Source organism: Rhinolophus sinicus, chromosome 16, assembly GCF_057876585.1.
Source record: "Rhinolophus sinicus isolate RSI-liver-muscle chromosome 16, RSI-T2T, whole genome shotgun sequence".
NCBI lineage: Eukaryota > Metazoa > Chordata > Mammalia > Chiroptera > Rhinolophidae > Rhinolophus > Rhinolophus sinicus.
In genome coordinates this window covers 130,029,508-130,055,786 of record NC_142516.1, presented here as the reverse complement: position 1 = coordinate 130,055,786, position 26,279 = coordinate 130,029,508, and the positions used below count along the sequence as shown (strand labels likewise).

General features: G+C 39.0%; 1 protein-coding gene across 11 annotated transcripts in view; it reads right to left on the bottom strand.

Moving 5' to 3' along the window:
* UNC5D (unc-5 netrin receptor D) overlaps positions 1–26,279 on the bottom strand; it is a 505,454-nt gene that overhangs the window by 181,728 nt on the left and 297,447 nt on the right. For all 11 annotated transcript variants that reach the window (XM_019748156.3, XM_074329668.2, XM_019748157.3 and 8 more), the window contains exon 4: positions 22,243–22,346. In XM_019748156.3, coding sequence (XP_019603715.1) covers positions 22,243–22,346 — 104 coding nt within the window. The remainder of the gene's footprint in view (positions 1–22,242; positions 22,347–26,279) is intronic.

Here is a 26,279-nt window from a genome sequence, read left to right as displayed (position 1 = left end):
CTCTAAAAGACACATTAGAACTGATTGTCCGGCTAGGTCTTATTTTTGGGGAAACACGGTATTATATGAAGGGTACGTCTGCTACTGTGATACAGCATTAAGCCAGCTCTTCATAGTGTCAATGAGAACATGTTTGTTTTTATTCCCTTCATAAGCCTAACTTCTTTTTGAACCTATAAAATCTATCTCTCTAGGTTTATGTACTTCATCTAGGAATTTAATACCTAATCCATTTCCAAAACATTAAGAGTATTTTTTAAAAAGATTGTTGTTTGTTTAGCAGCAAAGTTTCTAAGTTTCAATACTAAGACAAATGAAAGAAAGAAAAGTCAAATGAGAAAAGTAGAAACAGTACCCGTTTCTCTTATTCTACAATATACAGGCAGACTTTTTACATTGACATTTTTGAAATCAGGATGTGTTTTATAGTTGCTAACATCTTGAAATTAAAAGGTAGCCTTGTTTTAGGGGAATATAAAGTAATGGTTCTTCTTTACAATTGATGTCAGCTTACAGTCTATGAAATATGGTATTATCTGTCACATACAAACCAAACTCACACCTTTCTTCTGAGAGAGAGAGAGAGAGAGAGAGAGAGAGAGAGAGAGAGAGAGAGAACACAAGGAGAGTTTCTGTTTGTTTATAAAGTACTATCAACTGGAGAATGTCATTTGGAACTTTCTGCAATGATGACTATTTGAAAATGTTAGGTTATTTTCTATAGAAACAAAGGGCTGGATTTTGCTAAGTAAAGATGGCCGCATTCTCAGACAGAAGAAGACCCACATACTATAAATTATTCACTAGGGCAAAAGACTGCATGGCTGCTATGAAGGGAATGGTAACAAATTAATACAATAAAGATGCCCTGAGTGTGCTAAGAATCTGCAGCCCCTCCTCTTCTCTGTCATCACCAAGATGAAGACTCCAACTAATTCAGGCAGAAATTACTAGATTAATTAAGCCAGGTGAAGATGTCTGAACGTTATTATTTGGAACTGGTACCTCTCCCTGAAAGGTCATTGGGTTTTACTCTAGAGAGTGTGTATAAAGCTGAGCAGAAGAATGAGGGAAGAAGAGGCTAAAGTGCTAGAATTCATGGAAAGCTTTTTTCACTTGGTCCCACTTTAAACTAAAGAAATCCCTAAATAAATTTTGTTCATATCCATGATTAATTCAGAAAAAATGAATGAAGTTGTTACCTTTTTAACCATTTCTTAGTAGATGGGCGTTGGTTGGGATAGTTGGGAATGGGGCATCCATTTTGATAGATATGGAGTTATTAGAACATACTCAGTTGCGAGTAGCATTGAGTGTTCACCTATGTGCTCAGAGCCAGTCCAGATTTTTACTAAGTCAATATATCTCTGGTACCAACAAGTCAGATGTCTGGAAGAAAACACAAGCAATTACAAACCAGCAAGGCAGTTGCGTATATAGATTTGGACTCTACATGTGCATGTAGGTTTGCCTGATAGTATTATCCAGAAAATGTTTGAACTCGTACAGAGAAATAATGAAACATCTCTTTTGCTAGAGCACTGGGGATGCCTGGATGATACATATGCCCAGCTGGTGCTCTAGGGAAAGTAATAGCAACACAGCAAGTAGAAATTGTTGTGTGCTAAACCTCGCTAGCTCTGCTTTAATCATTTTCAAGCACTTGTATCTTTCAGATGGCTTTGAATCCAAACGAGCTAAAGGCTACGTGTGCCCTGATATAAACGCAACACCTTACAGGATCTAATTAATCATTTTCATTCATTTCTAGCCTGGGAGCATGGTTTCCATGGTTTACCAAGCACCGTAATCACATATATGTATCTAGTTAACCAGAGAGTTAAATTCCAAGGGGAGGTTTGTATTTTAATCTATTCATTATAATTACAGTTTGGAATTAAGTCTTACATAAAACACATACAAGTATAGATATTTTTATGGGTTTCTAAGGTATTATGATTATTATTTTAGCATATGTAAGATACTCTGGAATATTATATAATATGATTTAGACCTTGAGACTTTCTTATACATTGAAATTTCCTTTTTTCTTTTCTTTTCTTTTTTTTTTTTTTTTTTTTTTTTAATCTGAGTAGTCCAAGGGAGAAAAATCCATGTGGTATTTTGCAGACACAATGGAACATGGGGTCAGCTGCCCCTTTACTGAATACAGGTCCCATTAGTATTAATGAAAATGACACGCATACATCAAGAGGAAAAAGAGACCCCACAGGTTCTCAACCCAAAGCTGAAAGACAGTCCTGCTATCTGTCAAGGAGCAATTTAATTAAACTCTTATTTATTACTACACACTCCAGTTTCGTGGGTTTCAGAGAGCAGCAGCAGAGTTTGCTTATTGCAAAACCAGTCTTGCTTACTTCCAAAAGGGTTTTTAGATCAATAATCATTGAGACATATATTGCACAGCCTGACTTGAGAACTGAAGCCAGTATGGCTTCGATGAAAAATGAAACACACTTATTGTATTTGTAACTAATGTTCCTTAAAAGTAAAGCAAATATTGATATTCCAGGCACACATAAAAACCAAGATCTATAACTAAGTGTGTAAAATGCAACTGCACGCATTTAATAATCATACTCCATTTTCAATAACGGGAAACAAGGTACAATGACTGCTATAATTCACCAACCCCTTTTTTTTCTTCAGCAAGCACCACATTGTTTTATTACAATATAGCAATCCTGCCACATTACGTTTTACAGTATGTGTACAAGAACCATAAATACACTAGCCCATCTAAAATATGCAGCAACGACTCTCCCAGCTCTAGTGATACTTGCAACTTTGCTTTTTATGTGGATTTCACATTTTGCTGATGTGTTTGCAATGAAATCAGTCCTGCCTAGAAGAGACATTATTTTACATTTCCATTAAAAGCTACAGTAGTAAATAAACCCATCAGAGTTTATGTAGATATCCACTAGAACATCGAGGGGAGCCCGTTAAAGTGCCAAACCCTGTGTTAAACATTTGATAAAAGAGTACCTACAAGGCACATTTCTAACATTTTTTTTCAAGTGATAGAGTTTTAAAGATATTTTATAATACTATACCAACCTCTGCAGAACACTCAAAAATCAAGGGAAGTTTATGTTTGTCAGTAAAGCAGCTGTACAGCTCATCACCACGGAATGCCCTGTCAGGGCTGGAAATGAAATGGTGATATTGGAAAACTGATAAAAGGCTACCAGAGATGGCTGACATTCAGAGACTGCTGGCGGAAAACATGCACACGCACACACACACACACACTCAAAATAAGCATGTAGTCGATTACAATCATTAAGGGGTGATAAATAATCATTAACATCCCTGTAATTGAAAAGGCCCTATTTAAAGAATAAATTAACAAGCAGGTTTATGTAGGCAAATACACATATGGAATGTGAGTCAAAACAGCTGGCTGACTAAGAAGAGGGAAGAACCACAGCAATTAATTAATTTAGAGAGATACTGTAAATATTTTTGAGATATCCCATTTAGGTTTGCCTTTAAAAAATGTGATTGCAGTTAAATGAAAAAAACTAAAAAAAGGAGGAGAAGGGAATGTGTCCGTATCCCATAAAGCTCTGTACCAAGCAATGTACTAGTCATTCTTGCAATTCTTACATGCTTCCTTTCATTGAAATCTTAGAACAGTCTGGAGGTGGGCATTCTCATCAGTTTTATTTCTGTAAGTGAGGAAATCAGCTAAGAGGGAGGAACTCATCTAGGATCACACACCCAGTGATTGTCAGAAGTAAGGTTTGGATTCCTATAGGTTGATTTGTAATTTCAGGTCTTTGGTGTGTGATTGTGAAAGTCCAAACTAAAACAACTGTTGTAGGTCAGGAGTGCTGTGAATGACTGATACATGATATTAGTTGTAAAGACCAATCACGCTCTGTCATGTAACACTAGTGTTTAATGTAGGGTTTGGCTCTTTAATGGGCTCCACTGGACGTTCTAGTGGGTATTTACCTAAACTCTGATGGCTTATTTACTACTGTAGCTTTTAATAAAAATGTAAAATAATTTCTCTTCTGTGCAGGACTGATTTCATTGCAAATACATCAACAGAATGTGAAGAAAATTGGAATAATGCATAGGAATTGATTAAAGAACTAAAGAGATCTTCAGTTATTCCTTCTACTAACAATGCCCCCAAACCCTGTTATCTCTAATCTATTGGTGTTGCATGAGTGAAGAGGACTGATGCCATATATCATTAATTCACAAAAGGTATGATCTAAGATGACTTTTTTTTTTTTTTTTACTTTTGTAAAGGAAAAATGAGAAAAGCAAAAACAATATAATTAATTTATTACAAAGCTAAATTTATTTAAAATTTATAATTCTGAGATTACATGTTTGTGTTAAATGTCCTTTTCTAAGTGAAATAATGGTTATGGCAAATGGTAGACAGTATGTCTTAATGCCTTTCCCTGAAAAAAAAATTAAAAATTGGCAACACTCAGCCAATTTCTCCTCTTAGGGAGGGGAAAAGGGAGTAATTTTACTGTGAAATCCAGAAGTCTGGGAGTCATTCTCTGAAGGACAAAGGCCAAGGAAAGGCATAAACTCATTTCCATGCAGCTGGAATAAATAAACGGAGAAACCAAAGAAGACGATGCTGAAGAAAGAGGAAGGGAGAAAAACAATGGTGGGAAGAAGTCAGGCCTAAGGGAATAATGAAGTCATCACAAAAAATAATAAAAATAAAATAAAATGTACGCCTCGGGTGTTCACAAAACATTCTCTGTTCCTGAGCCCAAAGTAATAGAGATTTTACTCAGCCAAAGAAAGTAATAAGGGGAACAAACAAACATAAAAATGACTCAAAGCTTGACATACTGGATGTATTGACCAAGTGCTTCCCCGTCTTGGCTTGTGACTGGTCTGACAACCACTGTGGAGAATACTACAACGACTATCACAGATCAGACAGTGAGAAAAAATTACCATCCAGGAGGCCTGGGGAAAGTGATAATTTATCCTTCTCACTGACTCTATCTCTTGGAGCTTAGGTCCATTAGTCATTGATTCTAGCTCTTCCCCCTCGACTGGGACAGAGCATTTGCTATGACAAAATCAAGTTGTTCACATTCTTCATTGTTTTACTTTGAAAGTTAATGTGTTTGTCACTGAGAAAACATGACTCCAACAGTTGCTACATCCCTAAAACCAAAAGAGGTCATGCTTGTTTGGAGGAATGCATCGGCCCTGACTGGAATAGAATGAGCTATTATGGAATAAGTGGGGTAGGGATGAACTTGGACCAAATGGTTTTAGAAAGAGAGTATAATGGATACAAACCTCAATGTGACTTCATGTCAACAACATATTACAATGTGTGAACAGCAAAGAGGCAGAACTAGTTCCCCGAACACGCCAGCAGTATGGTATGGACAAACAGTAAAATCAAGAAATAAAGAGTTAATGAATTTTATTATCTATCAAATACTACTAATAACAATCAATAACCATCTACTGTGCTATGTGTTAGGAGCTAGGATAAATGTTATCAAGATATCTCAGTTAAATTAATCTTCACAGCATCCTTATGAGGCATTATTATTCCATTTTGCATATGAGGGCCCTGAGTTCAGAACGGTCATAGAATTAGCTCCAAATCAAACAGCTAGTAAAAGGATGCACTTGAATTGAACGCAATCTGTCTGCAAGACCCATGCTCTTAAACAATATACTTATAATAAATAATGCCTCCCTTGGATTTTAAGGGCCCCCCCCAAAGATTGTTTATTTTCCAGCCCCTTGCATTTCAAGTAGGACAAGCAAAAGCGCCACTTAAAGCAATCCCAAGGCATTGTAATTTTCCTAGTTATGAGGTTGAGAAGGGGATCTGGAACCTAGATCTCCTGCCTTCAACATGTCACATTTCCTCTAGTCATTTCAGTGGAGGTATGGAATAGTGTGTACATCTTGGATTTTGAAGGGACCCCCTCCTAGTGGAGACCAAGGTACGTGTTCCAGGAATGTGTTCCACTCCCCGCTGTGTACATTTTGAGGTTTTGATACGGTTCAGCAGCCCCTCTACTTTGAAGTGATTTCCTCTGCAGGGTGGTGGCCTGATGTGATTCATCCATGGTGTGCATTTCTGACCCATCAGTTTAAGGCCACGGGTGCAGGCTACAGCTGTGCAATAGGTTTTTTTCTCCCCCATGTGAAGCAAATTGGCCATCTGAGGAGTAGAGGTACAGTGTAGACAGTGAGCACTCTTTAGTTAAGAGACTGTATATCTGGTCTGACTTGCTGTATTTCTCATACTGACTTCCTCTTTATCCATCTCTTCTTACACAAATTCATCTCATCCTTCACAGTGCAGAGCTCATACCCACCCAACACATGAAAGTCTTTGATTAATCAGCAAAATCTAACATTATTTTTATTGGAGCTTTTTGCCTACTCTGTTCATTTAAGCATTCCCTCAACATATATTTTCTGAGTGACTATTACATGCCAGGTTTTCTGCTAAGGGCTGGCTATAAAGAGATGAATATGGCACAGTTTCCACTGCGTACAATATGATCACAAGCCAGTAGGCACATGTTAACAACTTGTTGATGTTGGGCTCAATTCAACAAGAAAATTATGGAGCACCTGCTATATGGCAGCCACTATATTAGACACTCTGTACAGCATCTTAGCGACATTCTAAACTATATGATAGCAGAGATTCTGTCTCAGGGATTCTCGATGAGGGGTGACATTTGGCAATGTTTGGAGACATTTTTGGTTGTCACAACTGGGGGTGTGAGCATGGAGGTGCTGCTATCCTCTACTGGGTAGAAGCCAAGATTCTGCTAAACATCCTCCTCCAAGCAGGACAGCCTCCACAACAAAGGGCGATCCGACCCCAAATTTCCATAGTGTTGATGTCGAAAATCCCTATTCTGTCCCATGCTCCCTCAAGTCCTGAGCCAGAGTTAAGTATTGACTGGACAGTAGCAGAAAAGGGAAGGGGATTATCTCCGATAGAATCTGTCCTCACTTGCCTCAGGGATCTGTAGTACCTTCCAGAAGTCAGAAAGGAAATAGAAATCAGGAAACTGAGGGCTATAAACCCAGTAAAAGCATGATTAGGCCCGTGTAGAAGTGATTTAGAGTGAAATTTCAGACTTCAAAGCAGGCAAATGAAAGGAATAATGGTTCTGGCACTTTAAATGCAGCAGATAAGGTAAGCTGTAATAGCGTGAGGGACACTTGATTAAATAAGCCCAACTGAACAAATGTGTACAGGGTAAGAGAAAATGCAAAAGGTAACTGAGACAATGGGGAAAGGGGAGGACAAGAGGAGAAACGGTCTTCACATGATGAATCGTAAAGGTGATCACGGTAAAAAAAAACCATAAAATCTCTTTCCGTGACTGCAGTACCAAAGAACCTTTGAGAGGATATCTACGTTGTCTGCATGAAAAGATCCTGCCTCATGGAAACAATGATGGCGACACTCCCCTGTCCTTTGTTAACCCTGAACCCAGGCTTTAGTAAAATGCGCAGATGACTGGTAGATAGCCCTAAAAGCCACAGCTTCACACATGCCTCTAATGGACTCAAAGTCACTGAACCAGTACAAAGGAAGACAAAAGGAAACTTCAAAGGCTCTGTCAAATAGTTGGGAAGTCCATGCTGAATATAGAGGTGAAGGGCACCTAATAGAGGGGGTATCTAATGACATAGAGATCTTTGACCCCTCCCTTCAGCTGCTACCTTTGTTCTGAATCAGGGAAGAGAAGGGTGCCCATTAGGTAAGCTGTGCAGAGTGAATGGAGAGAGTCAAGGTCATTTTGCTTAGCGGCAGCAACATCATGGCTGGTAAACACAAATGTCTACATTGTCTACACTTCTTTCTGTCCAGTCTGAGTGACCCCTGCAGCGGAAAGGACAGGAGGGCTTGGAAAGACAGGCCTGCTTCTTGCTGCGGTGATGGAGTCAAGTATGTCGGTCACAGCACTTGGCAGGGTTCTATTGAAAGTAGGCTTCTGCTGTGTATTTCTAATTCGGAATCTTGGGACTTTTTGGCAAATTCAAAATTATTTACAAATAAATATATATTTTTTAAGTTAGTTCCAACAATGACATAGAGACATACATATTTAAAACTTCCTACAAGCTGCCCTGTTGCAATCTAAGTACTGTGTCTTTGAACTTAAAAATAATACTGAAAAAAACACAACTTAATCTGGCATCTCATTTCTGATTCAGATCCTTCAGTGGCTCCCTGCCCACCTTTGAGCAAAAATCAGATTTTTAGGACAGCAAAACAAGGCTTTTGTGATCTGGACCCTGCCCATTCTCCTAGAGTTTCTACTTCAGCAATTCTCTTACTTGTTCTTTAGGCTCTCTCAAACTGAAACGAACTACTTCCTGGTCAACCATGTTGTTTCATACCTGCATGCTTCGACCAGGGCTGATCTTCTGCCCTGAGTGCTCTGTGTAACTTTCCACCACAATGATCTCTTATTCATTCTTCAAAACCCTGTATGGGAACGCTATTCTGCAAAGTCTCCGTTAACCATTCTGGCCAACAGAAACAATTATGTCCCTTCTATTTTACTGTGTTATCATTATTATAGCTAGCACACTCAATTTTAGATAGTGAGTTACATATTTATTTCATGTATTGAGTGCTTCAGTTTGTCAGGAATAGAACCCATATCTCACTTATTGCTGTATGCCTTTAGGCAAAAGAGCTATCTGTTAAAGTAGTCGGAGAATAAAGCTGTGTTCCACCGAGCAAGAGACTGTCCATGAATTGTCTTTAAGTCATGCTCTGATATCAGGCACAACAAAAGATGACCCAGCATCAATGAGTGGGCAGTGTGATATAACAATAGAAAGGATCCAACGCTGGAATCAGATGCACCCCTGCTAGAATCTCTACAAGTGCATGGCGTATGGTAAATAACATGAGACACTGTAGTGTGGTCTCAAGATTTGGGCTTTGAAGTGAAAGAGAACTAGGCCCCTTACTGTTGAGTGATTTTTGGGAAGTTACTTAATCTAAGCCTCAATTTCCACATCTGTAAAATGCAAATGATAATTGTACCTAACTCAGCTGGTGGAATAGGATGACTTGTGGTAAATGCCTAGCAGAGAGCCTGGCATGTAGTCCTCAGTATATGTAACTGATGATCACTAATGAAGATTCTATCATCTTGCCAGATCGCAATATTGAACGAAACGACAGAAACACAATCCAGCATTTGTCAGCTCCCATCTATTCGGAGGTCTTTTCTCCCCATTAGCTTTATTTTCCTTTTTCTTTATCTATCATTATGATTACCCCTCTATAGTGCCAATTCATACTGGTTATTATTTAAATGATTTAACTAAAAATGAGTATGGGAGTTCTCTGGCTACCAAGAAGGAGAGAAAATTTTCCATGCAAATGTGCAATGTTCATTACCATGTGCTATTTTACTCCTTCTAAACATACCCAGCTATCATAACTAAGGTATTTAAAGCAGTACAGTAGTCCCCCCTTATCCATGGGCGATACATTCGATGACTCCCACTGGATGCCTAAAACCACAGACAGTACCGGACCCATATATACTATGTTTTTATTATACATACATACATACATACCTTTTTTACTTAAAAGAAACACTTTACATCTTCTCTTTAGCATGTTCAGATTGCCAGCATCACTACTTTCGCACTCTGGGGACATTATTTAAGTAAAATAAGGGTCACTTGACCACAAGCTCTGGGATACCGTGACACCAAGGTGACTACCACATGACTAACAGGCGGGAGCATCTACAGCTACTTATTATGCTACTCGGAATGACGTGCAATTTAATACTTATGAGTCGTTTATTTCTGGAATTTTCCATTTAATATTTTAAGACTGGGGTTGACCGCGGGTAAGTGAAACCACAGAAATTGAAACCATGAATACGGGGGAACTACTGTACACAGATGACAATGTTAAAAGGAAAGGTTAAACTGACCACCTAGCCTCACACATAACTGATGTACCAATGACCGCTCCTGTCGAATGCTGGTAGTACTACGCGGACTTGCTCTTTTGTTTCCCTATAGTGGCATGCCAGAGCTGCCTCCTGAAGGTGATGTCCAAATGATACTCTTGAGCCAGCACATGATTCGTCAGTCTGCCACTTCCTGCACGCAGAAATCAAGGTTTCAACCATCACTTGTAACTAGCAAGGGCCAGCGCTGGCAGTCCGTGCAGGATGAGAAATATCACACATGATTAATAAACACATCTATAGAGAGAATCTGTTGGGAGGATTGACAGCCAGATCAGGGAGCCAATACTGAATCAACAATTAAAAGAACAGTTCCAATTCAGTTAAGCCAGAGCCAAGAGAGATTCAGTTATATTTAAATCAAAATTCACCACAGCAGGGGATTATCATCTGTTCAGCTCAGAATGTTGGATGTTTTTCTTGGAAGCTTAACTGATATAACCAAGTGAATCTGAGTTATGTGTGGATGAGAGCTGTGCAGCTGCTAAGCTAGGGTGGCATGCCTGTAATCTTTGTGGAAACCTCTGCAAAAAACAAAAGCAGTCTATAGTTGCTAAGTGAATCAGGATGGTGTGTGGTGTGCATCCTAGGAACATTAAAACCCGTGCTGCCTCAGCAGGATTGGGATGGAGTTCTTGATTCGTGCCCATGGAGCATTCCTGCGGAATTACAGAACTGCAGCTCTTTATGTGGAGGCCTCCCAGACTGCTTTTCCTCCTGCATAATTCAAGATATAAAGACCATTTATTGCTGCTAAACTGTGTAAGGAGGCTCAGGACAAAGAAATAGCTCTACGCCTTCCTTAATTTAGAAATCGTACATTTCCTTTTTCTTATGGGTTTTTCTTTACATTTTTACTATTGATTGATTGATTGCTGGCCTTCTAATTTTTTTTTTTCCAAACTGCCTTCCCTCTTGATCTATTTGCATCTTCTCCCAATTTGAGAAACCTCAAGCACAGTATGACAATTTCATATCTTTGAAATATAAAAAGACGTAATTTCCTGCCGGGGGGAAAAAAACGGAGGCGGGAGAGGATGGAGGATGAAGAGATGTTTTGTTAACAGTATTTCTCCATCCCGTCAAAGGCTGTTCAAAGTCGTCACTGGCGCTGAACGGCTCTGCCAAATAATCTCTAGAACTTGAGCACAATGTCCAATACCATCAAATACAAGGTTTAATTGCAGTTGGGGAACAATAAGGCACAGACAAACCTGGAATCCCTGACTGAGCCACAAATTGGGAGAACAGTAGGCGTGCTTGTGTGCGCACACACCCATACATACGCCATTCTCTTATCCTAATGCTCTCAGCTGTATAGGTATGAAATAAGATGGTGGGTTAGTTAAGGACATGCATGCCATCTGACTCAGCTTGTGCTCAGCATGCAATCTCCAACACAGAAAAATCTTCATCACGCAGACTTTAAGAGAATAGGCTCAAAAGCCAGGCTACCTGGGTTCAATTATTGACTCAGTTATTCAGTAACTATACCCTCGAGTAAGCTACTTAATCTCTCTGTGCCTCAGTTTCCTTATGTATAAAGTTGGTATATTATTAGAACCTACCTCAGAGAGTTGTTGGGAGGATTCAGTGAACAGGGCATGGCAGAGAGTGCATGGGCCTTAAATGTTAGCTGTACAGTAGTTTCTCCATGAATTTATATATGAAATAAATTATTCTGTACAACAGAGATATTGCTATATTTGCCTACCCACAAATGGTATTTAAAGGATCAAATGAGTCAATATATGTGTAAGTCTTTGTACATTTTAAAGTGATAATTTAAATTTAGGAGTTTATTATTATGTGTACTCACAGCAATTTTGTAAGTACTCATCCACTATGTCACAAATGCTTCCCAGATATCTACTATATTCCCTGGTGTATTACCTGCTCAGGGAAGGTGAGAAAAGATACTGAAAAGTATAATTTGCATTTCCTACCCTGAAAGAAATTACCTTGAAGAAATATGACATACAGTCATGGAAAGTTAAATACAAAAAGAAGAAGAAAAAAAAAAAACACAAAAAAAATGTTCAAAGCAACATGCTATAACAGTTTAGAGGAAGGGCGAAAGGCTATCCTTATTCGAGCAGTCCACACCAATTAAATTAGGTATTTCTAAGAAATTTTTTTAAAAAGAGATCAGCATCAACCTGGATGATTCGGGAAGAATTCAAAGATGGGCTGGGTTTAAATAGATTCTCCAAGATTGTGCCAAGTAAAGATAGATGGAAAACATCAAGGACATTCCTAGCCAGGAGAAATGAGGAGGACAGGGAGACAGGACTGTAAGTAACCCAGAGAGTAGTGCTTGCAAAGAAAGAAGGCAGAGGTACAGAGTTGACCTAGCAGAGTGCAGAGAAAAAGGAAAGCAACTAAGACCAGCAACTAAGCAACCTTAGTGATCTCATCTTGAGCCTGTACCCTTGGTTTTGATAAGTGTACGGTATTCCCCCCCTTATCTGTGAGGGATATTTTCCAAGACCCCCAGTGGATGCCTGATACCACAAATAGTCCCAAACCCTGGATATACTATGTTTTTTCCTACACTTATCTATGATAAAATTAAATTTATAAATTAGTCACATTAAAATATTAATAAAGACTAATAATAAACAGAACAATAGAACAATATACTATAATAAAAGTTATGTGAATGCGGTGTCTCTCTCTCTCAAAATGTCCTATCGTACTATACTTATCCTTCTACTTCTTGTGATGATGTGAGATGACATAATGCCTACATTACAAAATGAAGTGAGGTACTCAGATTGACACACAATTTAAAACTTATGAATTGCTTATTTCTGGAATTTTCCATCTGATATTTTAGAATCATGGCTGACCATGGGTCACTAAAACCACAAAAAGTGAAACAGAGGATAAGTGGGGACTACTGTAATTCTCTCTTCCATGTTTCATGCCCTCCAGAAATACAGAACAGGAAGAAAAAGGAAAATAAATACAAATTAGGAACTTTAGATGTTTTCTATGCTTTTCTTCCTCAGTAGGGAAATAGAGCTTCCCAGATAAGGATGTGGTAAAAGGGAGCACATTAATAAAATTTACTTAAGGACGAGTATTAATGATGACAGTATTTGATGGTATTTGGGTTATACACATTCACTTTTTAAATAACTTATATTAACCTCATTTCCTGTCTCCCTTACGATAGCAAATTTTTTGCAGAAATGTTTTTAGAGAAGTAATTTACTGGCACTTAATTACCAGTGTTTAACCAATTCAACATTCTCTTTTCTTAAGAGTCCATTAGGTTTCTATTACAATATTATACATTCTAATCAAATGTGGCTTTCTGCAAAGGTCCTCATTGTCAGTCTCCTCAAAGCAAGGTTTATCTGGACTATTAGACATTCTCCCTGCTTTGGCTGCACCACATTAGATTAATTATTTATACCTGAGGTCTACTGCTTCAGAACCTGGGCACCTCACTTAACATTTCTCTGGTGAATTATTAAGAGTTTTATTTTTTAAATAAAATCTTCATTTCATTGTCTGATTGAGATTAAACACAATAGTCTAGTGATTCATGTATTAAAGAGTTCAATGTCATAAGATTCACTCTGGGTTTTCTGCCTAGGAACACATCTGAAACATATGAACCTTTCATTAAGAATACCTGTACAGGGAAGAAGGGCAAAGAGCTTCTGACCTGAGGACTCTCTGGCACCAGTCTGGACAGAATTATTAAAATAAGTCTTAAATAGTATGAGTATCCTACTGTTTATACATCGAGAATAAATTAGAGACGTGAAAGGGGATCCAAGAACTTTCTGGTCCTCTTCCTGATTTTATAGATAAAGAAAAACTTTATAGATAAAGATTAATACCCCACAAATGGTCTTTAGCTCATGACTTGCTTTGTTCCAACGGCCACTTTTAGATATTGTTCAAAAGCATCCTTTAAGTAGTAAGACAAGGCACATGCACTTTAACGGGCAGGATCCTTAATCGCACACAATGAACTCTGCTCTGGCTTAGTTAGGCAGGAAAAGGCTTTATTAAAGAGTAAAAGTAGAGCCCAGAACGTCCAGGCAGGCCAAAGGGCCAGGCTGCCATCCAGCCAGAAACAACATCCAATGACACCGTAGGGAAAGGGACAGTCACTTAGAAACACTCTCATAATTCAAAAAAACATGGCATGGCTCACAACCATGAGACTTGGGAGAGATGGCCGTTCTTCTCATTGCCCCTAAAAGCTGGCATCTCCACCACCATCCTCTCCAAAGAAGGGTTTCCACACGAACACCAACTTACACTGCTCACTTCTCCATCCTATCTTGGGTGAGAACACCTGACCAGCGGGGCCTAATAACAAAGAAGACTAGAAAAGTGTTTGGTTTTTCTTTTCTTTTTTTTTTTAACCTAAGGGAGGTAAAAGTTACAAAGAAACTACCCAAACATTAGAAATCATGACAAATATTTACCAAGTCTACTGAGATTAATAGAGCTTCTTAAAAAATATTTGATTTCCACATAATCATCTAAAAGGGGAATGATATCCTTCCCCTACACTTCGCCCTCCCCTCCCCCAATAATTAGGCTTCTAATACTTGTATAACTCTGGCACACTTTATAAAATAGAAAATATATTCTTTCATTCCACTCCTGGAACCTCCCCTAGATATACAAGCATTCTGACCTAGTGACCAGTCAATGACAAAACTCATTTGGTGGCCAGCAGAAAGAAGGGAATCTTCTCCTTACTCATACTGCATTGACCGAGACCCTTGAACTTCTTGAGTTTTCTAATTCCAGCACTGTCTTGAATCCTTGGTGAGATTAAAAACAAGACTAGTGCCTGGCACGCAGTGGCTCAAGGCTAGAATCTTACAGTTGCTTAGCTTTAGGGCCTTAATTCTCAAAGACACTGAATTATTTTGAGTAGGCTGTTTACCTCAATGTGAGCAGAATTAGCCTTAGACACTAAGCCTTTATGGCAAGTTTTATTGTCCAAGGCAAATATAACCTGTTAAGATTTACAGGCTTTATTAACAGCAATAACCATTTTACAGCCAGCATCAGTAAATCAGGGTTTATTGAGAACTCTACAATTTTAATCTGTGGAAAACCATTAAAATGTCGGATTTTCATTGGACATAATTTCTAACTTTTATGAAAGATAGATTTTCCATTTAATCGGGGAGTATAAAATAGTGCACTGTGGAATAATGAATTGTTTTGAAAACAGCAAATTGGTTTTAGCTAAACAACAAGTGTCAAACACTAAAGTTGCTACCTTTAGTTAGAACTGCCCCAAGGTTAAGGTTAAAAGTAACTGTACCGGCAAATATGTTCTAATACATCTAGCTATCAGATGAGCTCACGGAGTTTAGAAAAGCTTAAATTTATCACCTGTTCGTATTTCAGGTATTTTGGAAAAAGTGCATGACCTATTATTGCATCCAAACAAGTGTCTAAATGATTCTGGTAAAAATCTTCAAGTTCATATATCATTTTTTGAAAAGTGTTTTTACTAACAATAATACCATTCACAAGACTCTTTAATAGGGTGAGGTAAACGAACATTGATGGTCACCAACTCCTGTCAATAACCCTTTATTTCCTCCATGTGAGAGATTATAAGAGAGGGAAGCAGGAAACTTTCTGGTAGGTGTCTTTGTCTTTGATGAACTTGAAGAGCAAGAACAGAGGGCACAGGCTGGAGAAGCAGAGTCATGGGCAGGCCAGGGCAAGAAGGGATGGTCTTAGCACGCTGTTTCTTTATGGGGCTGAAAATATTTTAGACATTGCAAGAGTTTCAGTTTTAATCTCGCTCCCCAATCACAATAGAGTCCTACATCTTTCTTTGAGAATCAAAGGGTCATGCATCTTTAGAAAGAAAAGGCGGAAGAATAGAAATCACAATAATCTCTGCTATTTATTTAGTATTAGAAACTGTGCTAAATGTTTTGCATATTCTTGAGGTTGTTTTCTCATTGCCTCACAGCGATCTTAAAAGAAAGTATGGTTCCCATTTTAGGATGAGGAAATCTGAGGTTCAGGGTGGCTCTTAAACTGATATAGGTCAGTTAGGAAGTGTGAGTCAGGATTTGGTCTGAGTCTGTTTGACTCTAAAGTTCATACTTTCCCCTTGTTGTATCACAACTAATAATCGTTACCATGTTTCCCCGAAAATAAGACCTAGCTGGACCATCAGCTCTAATGCGTCTTTTGGAGCAAAAATTAATATAAGACCCGGTATTATATTATGTTATGTTATATTATGTTATGTTATGTTATGTTATGTTATGTTATGTTATGTTATGTTATGTTATATTATATATTATATTATACCCAGTCTTACATTATATTAAAATAAGACCGGGTCTTATATTAATTTTTGCTCCAAAAGACGCATTGGAGCTGATGGTCCCGCTACATCTTATTTTCGGGGAAACACGGTAGTCCTGTTTCAACCATTTCCCTACCCTCACTGATGTATACCAGGATAGAGAACTCTGTTTTACAGACCTCAGTATACACTTATCAGAATATATCTGGGCCCTTCATAACAATGAGATATGTCAGAGCCTTGGCCAAATGTGGAAAATTGCAATGAGGTAGAGATTACCCTTTTATATGCCCCATTTTCTTCTTCTCCAGGGCCTCCTCCCTGTAAGTTTAGACATCCTAAATCTCCTATCTCCTAGGACAGCATCAAACCTGGGCTACTGGCCCTTGGGAGCAGAGGCTCCATGGATGTCGAACTGCAGTCTAGGCTCCCTGTCCCCCTCAACTCCCAAAGCCTCTATTCCCTCAGTGCTCTGTTCTTAGTTTTGTCACCAGATTACCTATTTCCAACAAAGAAATAGAATTTACAGCAGAGTTAGGATTAACATATTAGCTAGAAGAGGTTTTAATTCAAAGAAACTCAATTTCTAAGAGTGGACTGTCTGGCAGTACAGCAAACAGATACACTATCACTGCACAGCGGCTCTCAAGCTTCAAAAAGGCTTGGGGAAAGTAACTAAACCCACAGTCTCGGTAAAAACAAACAACAACTATTAGAGAAAGGAAAGACCCAAACTTTAAAGTTAGATTGGTTTCCTTGTGCTTTGAGAGCTTGGACAAGTCCCTGTAAGATGGATGTGAAAACACTGATAGTTTTCTAGCATGTCAGCAATCTTTTGCAATTAAGTAACATTGAGAAATCACTTAATATAATACCATACCTGGAACATGGGGGCATTCCATCAATGGTAGCTCTTTCTATTCTTGTACAAACCACCTTCTCTGGTTAGGTAGATAAATTAGTTGCCACCAAAAGTTCAATCTTACAGAGAGAGATGATTGCATATGTCTTGTGAAAACAAGACTTCTACTTGCCCTCAAGGTGCCTTTCAGTGTTATCAAGTTGGAGATCATCTATAACACTGCAGGACAAAACCACCTGCCCTCCAGCCACAGTCCCTTCTAGCAATGTCCCCTTGGGCCCCACAGGAGGTGGGCAGAAAGGGTACTAAATAGTACAGAGGAGAGGGTGGAACATACCCTGCTCAGGGAAGATAACTGGTAATATTTCACAGTGACAATTATGTAACTGATCAATTGCCAAGCACCGTCATCCCAACGAGTCATTAACTGTGTGATCTTCACATGACTGTGAAGGCAGTAAGCATACAGACTCTGAAGTCTGAAGACCATGCAACAAGCATTGGCAGACCTCTGCCCCTGGAGACCCTGACTACTAGGAGGTTATGAATATTTTCACTTTCCTTCCATATCCTTCTCTTTCTCTCTCAGCTTTCTGGTCTCATCCTGTCTTCCCTTCCACAAAACACAGAGGCAGTGGTAATATCTACTGTGTAGGCTATTGCTGAAAGTAAAAGAACTGTAAATATTGGTGCACAGATATAGGTAGTACCAACTCATAAATAAGTAAAATTCCAAAATAACTCAAGTGTTTGGAACTGGGATGCTTTCTCACCTTAAGATGATGCTATAATAGCTTGTTAGGGCCTCACAATAGTCCATTGACACACAGTGTAGATGAAACACTCTCCATATCCATCTACAATACAAAGCGTAGAAAATAAAGCTTTTTTCTCCTCTTAGTTCAGCATTTCTGTTTTAAATCATCCTATGGCCTCAGTTGCTCCTCAGAATGGCTCTCTATTAAATTTTAGCCAGCCCAGCTCTAGAATTTATTCCTAAAGTTTATACATGAATAAAATGAAAGAGTGATAAGTCAAAAGGAGAATGGGAAGTGGATCGAGGTGAACAGGGATACTCCTCCAATTTCATGTTCAAGTGGAACCTGTGCATGTGACATTATTGGGAAATAGGGTCTTTGCAGATGTATTGCGACCCAGAATATTAACAGGAAGCCATACTAGATTAGGTATTGGATTAGGGTTGACCCTAATCCAATGACTTGTGTCCTTATAAGAAGAGGGATATTCAGACATACAGAGACAGAGAGGAGAATATCATGTGAAGAAAGAGGCAGAGATGGAGCGATGTATCTACAAGTCAAGGGACACCAAATGTTCCCGAAAACCACCATAAGCTGGGAGAGAAGCATGGAACAAATTGTCTTCCAGAGCCAGTAGGAAGAACTAATCCTGCTTACATCCTCATTTCTGATTTCTAGCCTCCAGAACTGTGAAAGAATACACATTTTTGTTATTATTTTAGGCTATCTAGCTTACAGTAATTTGTCATAGCAGTCCTAGCAAGCTAATATAGGAAGTGAGCATCTATAGTTTGGAAATTTGGCAGGAGGGTGGATAAGTACCAGACAAGAAAATTGACTTTTTTTTTTTTTTTGATACATCTGTATTGTATTCCCTCGTCCCCTGTTCAACAACTCTCCCAAATAATTTTTTCACTGACTGGTATGTGTGGCTACTGGAAGTTTTTCACATCCTGGCCTGTTCCTGTGGTTATAGCTGAAAAGCAACATCAGAAGCAAATGAAGATAGGACACAAACTGAGTCAACAGGCAGAACTCATTTGCCTTCAAGAACAGGGACAAGAAATATGGAGGGATGTGCAAAGAGATGTTTCCAGGCTTAGCCCAACTTCAGCCTTTCTCAGTAGTTGAACAGAAAGAAATGCTGCTTATTTCCGGAGGTCAGCCCACATTCCCACAGGAATCCCCCTTACCAGCCACGTCCTGATGAACCTTGATGTCCTTATAACCCATAAGTCGCCTGGACTCTCTAGGAAGATGCTTCAATGTGTGGATGAGTATGTTTGTGTGTGTATTGGCGGGTGGGGGGTGGCTTGTGGATGTGGGTATGGGTACGTAGATGCAGGCATGCGTGCACACTCATAGACGCGGTTACACATCCAGGCATAGTTTCCCCTCAGGCTATTATCTTACCAGACTGAACGTCCTTTATCCTTCTCTTCTTTGTTCTCTCTCACATATATATACATATACATTTATATATATATATTTACTTTTTTATTTATGTCTTCAAAGAGAAGATAGGGAATGTTTTATTCACTTGCTAGTACCAGAATGGGAGACAAGGAAAAAAAACAAAAGTCTGATGGATTTCACAGTTTTGTCTGGGGCAGGTCCTGGTATGCCCTCGGATATTCATCAATACAGGCAAGAATCTAATTTTTATTCATAGTCAACAAATATTTATTGAGCACTTGGATATGAGAAACAGTGTTTTATGTTCTTGGGATACAATGATAGAAAAAATAAACAAAAAATGTCCCTCATGGAGCTTAAATTCTAGTGGAATAGACAGAAAATAAGCAAAGTAAATGCAGTAGTATGTTTGTGATAAGCGCTAAGGAGAAAATACAAAGCAGAGAAGGGGGCTTGGCAGTCTATGTACAGAGAGGGGAAATGAGACTTTCAACAAAGTATCTGAGCAGGCCTCACTGAGTAGGTGATATCTGAGCAAGCCTTAAAAGAAGGGATGAAGCAATATAATAGCTGGAAAAGAGCATTCTAGCAATCACGTGCAAAGGCCCTGAGGTATGAACACGGCTGGTGCATGTGAGGAAGAATGAGGAGGCTATGTGGCCATAACACGGTCAGATGCAGAGTAGTAGGAGATGAAGTCAAAGGTAACTGCAGGCCAGATTGTGTTGGGCCACGTAGGGCACCCAAAGAACAGAGACTTTTATCCCGAGTGATTTGGGAAACTTTTGCAAGATTTTGAACAGAGTTAGTTAGCCTTTAAGTGGCTGTAAGACCTTTGGTAGGTCATTGATTGGAGCATCAGTTTTTTTGCCTCTAAAATGCAAAGGTTGTGCCAGGTAATTATCAAAGTTCTCTTCCAGCTGTAAAAATTGATTACTAGACATCTAGAGAACGTTAGGTTCCCACATGCAGACAGCTAATAAAACCATGACCTTCCTCCCACTTCACTCCTCTCATAATCAGCCAAAGTTGATGGTGGGGACATAGCACAGGCTTGGAAGGAAACCTGGCTGTACACACACCCAGTATGACATAGATGAGGCATTTTTCTGCATGGAACATTTTACATTGGGATTTGGAGACATGGGTAGCAACCATAGTGAACTGCTGATACCAAAATTAGACTCCCAGGAGCGCTCAGGATGCCCTCAATGAGACTGACACGTTTACCTGTTCACTGAACGCCCTGCTGCCTGTCACCCCCCCGTTAGGAAACTAGGGCACACTCTGAAAGGAACAAGGTGGTGGCAAAGAAAGAAAGAAAGGAGGGAGGGAGGGAGGGAGGGAGGGAGGGAGGGAGGGAGGGAGGAAGGAAGGAAGGAAGGAAGGAAGGAAGGAAGGAAGGAAGGAAGGAAGGAAGGAAGGAAGGAAGGAAAATAAATCAAGTATCTGTTGGTTTCACATTAAATACAAATCTAAGAAAATAAGCATTTTCCATTCTATTCATTTCATATCATGCATGGAATGCACTTTAATTTTCAAGTCCGTTTACTTCATTTGCCTGAACCATCTGAGCTTTGAATAGCGTCTACCCACCATGCTTTTTATCTAACTATGCAAGAGTGTGTGTCTTTTTGTTCCACTTTGTTTTCTCTACTCTCTTTCCTTTCAACTATGAAATCCCACAGCAACTTTAGCTAAAATGTGGGGCAGAGGTTTCTGTTGTTTTATCTTGTCTTGTTTTGCATTTTTTTTCAAAGTTTGGAAATTTTGATTATTTTTTTCAGTTACAGTTGACATTCAATATTATTTTATATTAGTTTCAGGTGTATAGTATAGTGGTTAGACATTTATATAATTTAGAAGTGATCCCCTTAATTAGTCTAGTACCTACCTGGCACCACACGTAGTTATTACCATATTATTGACTATATTCCCTATGTTTTACTTTACATCTTTGTGACTATGTTGTAACTACCAATTTTTATTCTTAATCCTAGTTCTTCAACCAGTAAATAAACTATAGCTCTACAGATAGTTTCCTAGCTCCTCAGGGAAAAGCCACAACTGGACTATTTACTGCTCAACACAAGCCTATGTTTATAAACGTATACTTCTGAGCCCCACCCCCACCACCCAACAATACTGCCTTAATAACTCTGTTACTAGTCTATCAGAACATCTTATAATAGTGACTGGAAGATTTAGGAAGCCTTTCCTATTACCATAGTGTCCAATTACTGACATTTATATTCTAATAGTATGGTAGAAGTTCTAGAAAACATGAAAGGAGTGAAAAAACACACTGACTGGATTCTAGACACCTCACTGTGAAGGATAACAGACCAGAGACCTGTGGCTTCACCATGTTTTATATCTCTCATACCAGCACCATGCCTAAAACATAACAAATGCTGACTGAATCTTCCATGAGCAAATGAAGGAGTAAGTGCAAACCCCCCTGAAACTTGGCACTAGGGTCTGAACCTCCTTTCCTGAGCACTTACTCACATGACTTTGCTTGTTGGAGCTCAGACTGATCCATAAGCCACGTACACATCAGGATGCTCAAGGTGACTGAGGACAGAGGATGCTACCTGTGTGATCTGAAGTCCCCGAAAACAAGCACACAGACCAAATCCTCCCCAGGTTGCCTAGCAAGAGCTTAGCATCAACGGGAAAGTAGATGGGAGACAGTTTCCTCTTCCAACTTATTTCCTTCACACCTTCTTCATCATCTTTATCAATTGAGTCCCCACAGCAGTAATGTCAGACACAGGCTCTTTTACTTCACATAAGACCACACAGGATTCCGTCATCTCTCTTGGGAACAGTTGAGGTCCCAAGAGTCTGGCTTACCTCTGCCGCTGGGACTCCCTCCGGCGGGCGGCAGTGCAATACGATCATGCCTTCAATGGGAACCTCCCTCCCCTGTGGATCTTGTTCAAAGTTCTTCCGTAAATCTGCAAAGAAGTGTGAGATATATGAGATTTCACTCTAGGGCCAGCATTATTCACATTTACTCCAAATACAATAACATAGTGAGCTTGCTGTCACAACCTAGACATACACACAAAAGTCACTTGTTGTAGGAGTTCCAGAATAACAGAATCATTTTCCAAAATATGCACAATATCCATTTGAAATAAACTTTAACAATACTGTTCCTAATGCTCTGCATTGATGTGAAGGATAAAAGAGATTTACTGGGGAGCAGGGAAAACAACAACAACAACAAACCATATCATTTCATGAGTCTTTGCCAGCTTTATCTGCTTAGCACCTGATGAAACACTTGGTCTAATAAATCGCCATCCACAGCTATTATGCAGTAGAAATGCATGTACTTTTTTTTCATTAACTAAAGAATACACTATTAATCTGTAACCTCTGCCATTCCCATAACCCCCTAGGGGGCTCTAGAAGCTGGTAATAGGGTGAGATTACCTATTAGTCTTTTATTTGTAAACAGGCAGAAGGGGCAACATCGAACCACACAAAATCTATAATCTATCCAACCAAACATATAATTAAAAAATACAATGCCCTCCATTCAAACACTAACGCTGGGTCTCTGTGTCCTGCCCTTCATGGAGGGCTCTAGGCACTTTGCAAACAAGCTGCACTATTAACCTTCTCCATGTGGAAAGGGGAGTCTTGGAGAGGTTAATTGGCTTGCCAGTGGTCACAGAAAGCGTCAACGCCAGTGACAGGGACAAATTCACCAACCTTCCTGATATTCTGTCTGACTGCTAACCAGCAAAGCTTTCTCAGGGAAAAGGACATACAGACAGTTCAGAAAGAGCTTCATTTGCATAGCTTTCCTCTTGCACATATGCTTCATTAACAGCAGTAGGAGTTGACCTTTGCTGCTTTTTAGGCATCAATGAGGACACTTTGATCATTTTACAGCACAAGCCTAATTCTTGTTGTCACTTGAAAGGCTGGGACAGCAGAGCAACGACAGCTTTACAAGTCTTCCTCAGAGGGAACCATTTCCCCCTCCCTCCCTGACAACATATTTTTCTTCAATTGAGTATCTCAAATTACAGGCTGTGGATTTATTGATTTAATTTTCTTCTGTGCTTACAATAACATGAAATATGCTCCCTGTAAAGCGCAGAGCTCCAGAATCAGTTACATCTTTATAAATTTTATAAATAAATTAAACTTGCTTTTAGCAAGTCAAAAACACTCAATGAATAACAAGTACAGCAATCCACGTATTCACTTTCCTTTGAATTTTACTCTTAATGTTTCCCCTCCCAGAGGCAACCAATGTCTTTTGTCAGTAATACTATACTCGTATATCCGGAGATCTTCATGAGCATAGATGAGGCAAAAGATCCTAAAAAAACTTGCATTGCAGGCAGATGGTGGGCTCCATCTTCTCGTTTCTCTGCTGTCCATTAAAACATAAAGCCAGCTTTCTTCTACTGGACATCCATATATTGGTGCAGACCTTATGATTCAGAATTTCTGACTTCATGTGTGATAAAGGTCACAAAACTGAATGAAGGGACTGTGAGTAAACACCAGAATGAAAAAAAAATGTCATGTTTCCTACACAATTTTGCCACAAATTCTCCTCGGCTGTCTCACAAGCCATCTTTGAGTCAAAAATCCTTTTCCACATGACTCATTTATTTATCAGGATTATATATCTCGTATGTCATAGAGTGTGAGTGACTGTAACACATGACATCAGTTTGCTAATGGAAAGAGGTATGTTTTTGTGGCAACTTTTGTTTGGTTTGTTTGCCTTTTTTTTTTTTTTTTTCTGTTCCTCAATTGCTTTGGTTTCTAAAGGAAGTCTCCCTCAGTGCTGCTAAATAATGACTACAGTTTTGACAACACCAAATAATCTGTATTCAACTAGATGAAGCACAGAAAACTAATAGTGGGAATTCCTATTTTATCTTCTTCTATTTCCTTTCTTTGTTCAACAAAAATGGAAAATGTAGCAAAAATGCAGTTATGCTTAGCTCCACACTCCACTACATTAACTATATTGGCGGATGAAAAAACAATTAGAATGGAGTCATTTTGCCTCCGCATTCCCAACCACTCAATAAAATAGATAACTAAATATGTATATATAAAAAAGAAAACCCTATATTGGCACTGAAACGTAGGAAAGGGTATTATCTATAAACAAGAAATGTTGAGGTATTTCTAGTAGATCTCATATAGCCAGGATCAGATTGAAGAAAGGATTCATCTGACCTCTAGCTCTTCCCAATTGACATTTGAAATCACTGGAAAAGTTCCAACAAGAAGCATATATGTGTATATATACATACATATACATATATATGTAAAAGAAGAAGCATATTAATACCCCTCAATATGGAGATACAAAGATTAAAGGCAATGGGGTAGGGGGTTAGGGAACAACTGGGATGTCATGTATCTGGATCCAACTCATAACAAGTAGCCACTCATGAACCAGATATCACACCAAGTGAGAAACCAAGTATCACCAAGGCCTGGTCTACACCTAATACCAGTGGCAGGGACACTGGCGTTTCCAATTCCCAAAGAGGAAAAACATACCAAATATCAACCAGCTACTAAATATACTAAAAATTATGGAAATAAACGCTCAGATTCAGAGGTAAATGCTTTCAACTCTCCCTCTGATTCTCACTATAAGTCACCCAACCTAATTAGTTTCTGAATGGGCAAACTAAATGCCTTTATCACCTATGTGATAGTTCCAACGCTTGAAAGATTCAGATAGGAACCTGTGCAACTTCTAATAGTAGAGAAAACATCCCCAGCCCGTAAAAATAATTGTACTACAAATGAAGGAGACAAACCATAGAACTAAAATGAAATAGCTTCCTCTTAAGATAAGAAACAAGAGGCATTTTTTAGATAACTTGTAATTTAAGTTCTTTAAAGTCAAAAGGAAATAGCAACTGAGACTCTAAAGTCAGGAGTTATAAATAGGATAACATCTGAGATCAAGAAAACTGCCACCATGCAGGAAAAAACAAACAAACAAGCAAACAAACAAACCTGCTGAATTAGTAATGTATGTATCATAGAGACGGTAAATAGCATACTTGAATATTGCAGAAAAGTGAAATAATGAAACAGAAGACAGATGTATCAGTAAGGATCCAAGGAGTAAAACAGAAATCACAGTTGATTTTACAAAGAATATTAATGTAAAGAATTGGAGGACTGAAAAGGCAGAAGGGGAACTGCTAGAAGCAGGTTCCATCTTAAAAATGAGGGGGTGGGTAGGGGAACAACGGAAAGAGGTTGAGGTTATAGAACTGATGCTTAGAGAGGGATCAAACGTCAAGGAGAGGCCACTGGGTGTTGGTACTGGCACCTCAGAACTTAAGGAGGGAACCAAGGAGTCAAGATCCAGACCTTTGAAGAAGGCCCAGACTGGTGCTGGCCTCTCTAGGGGGCATAATAACGTTGGTTCTGGAAGCATTTGAAGAAAAAAAAAAAAAGCTGAAAATAAGAAGCAACTGCTGTTTCCCAGATGAAGAAACTCTGCTAGGGTGATGCTGCCAGGGATAGAAAGCAGTACCCTTTCTCAGACGGAGCAGTAGCCTTTCTCCCACTGTCCAGCTCCTCTGGTGCCCCCTATTGATGGAACATCACAGGGAGAAAGGATTTGACAAGGGAATTCCAGCCCCAAGCTTCATAGATTATGAACTAGTGGTTTTAGAGGTGGTCAGTAATATTTTATAAGGGAACTAAGTATATTGAATAGGGAAAGGGTAATCTACTCGATAAATGGTGCTGGAAAAACTGGATAGTTACATGCAAAATAATAAAATTGGACCCTTATCTTACACACCTCACAAAAATAAACTCAAAATGAATTAAAGACGTAAATGCAAGACCTAAAACCATAAAATTCCTAGAAG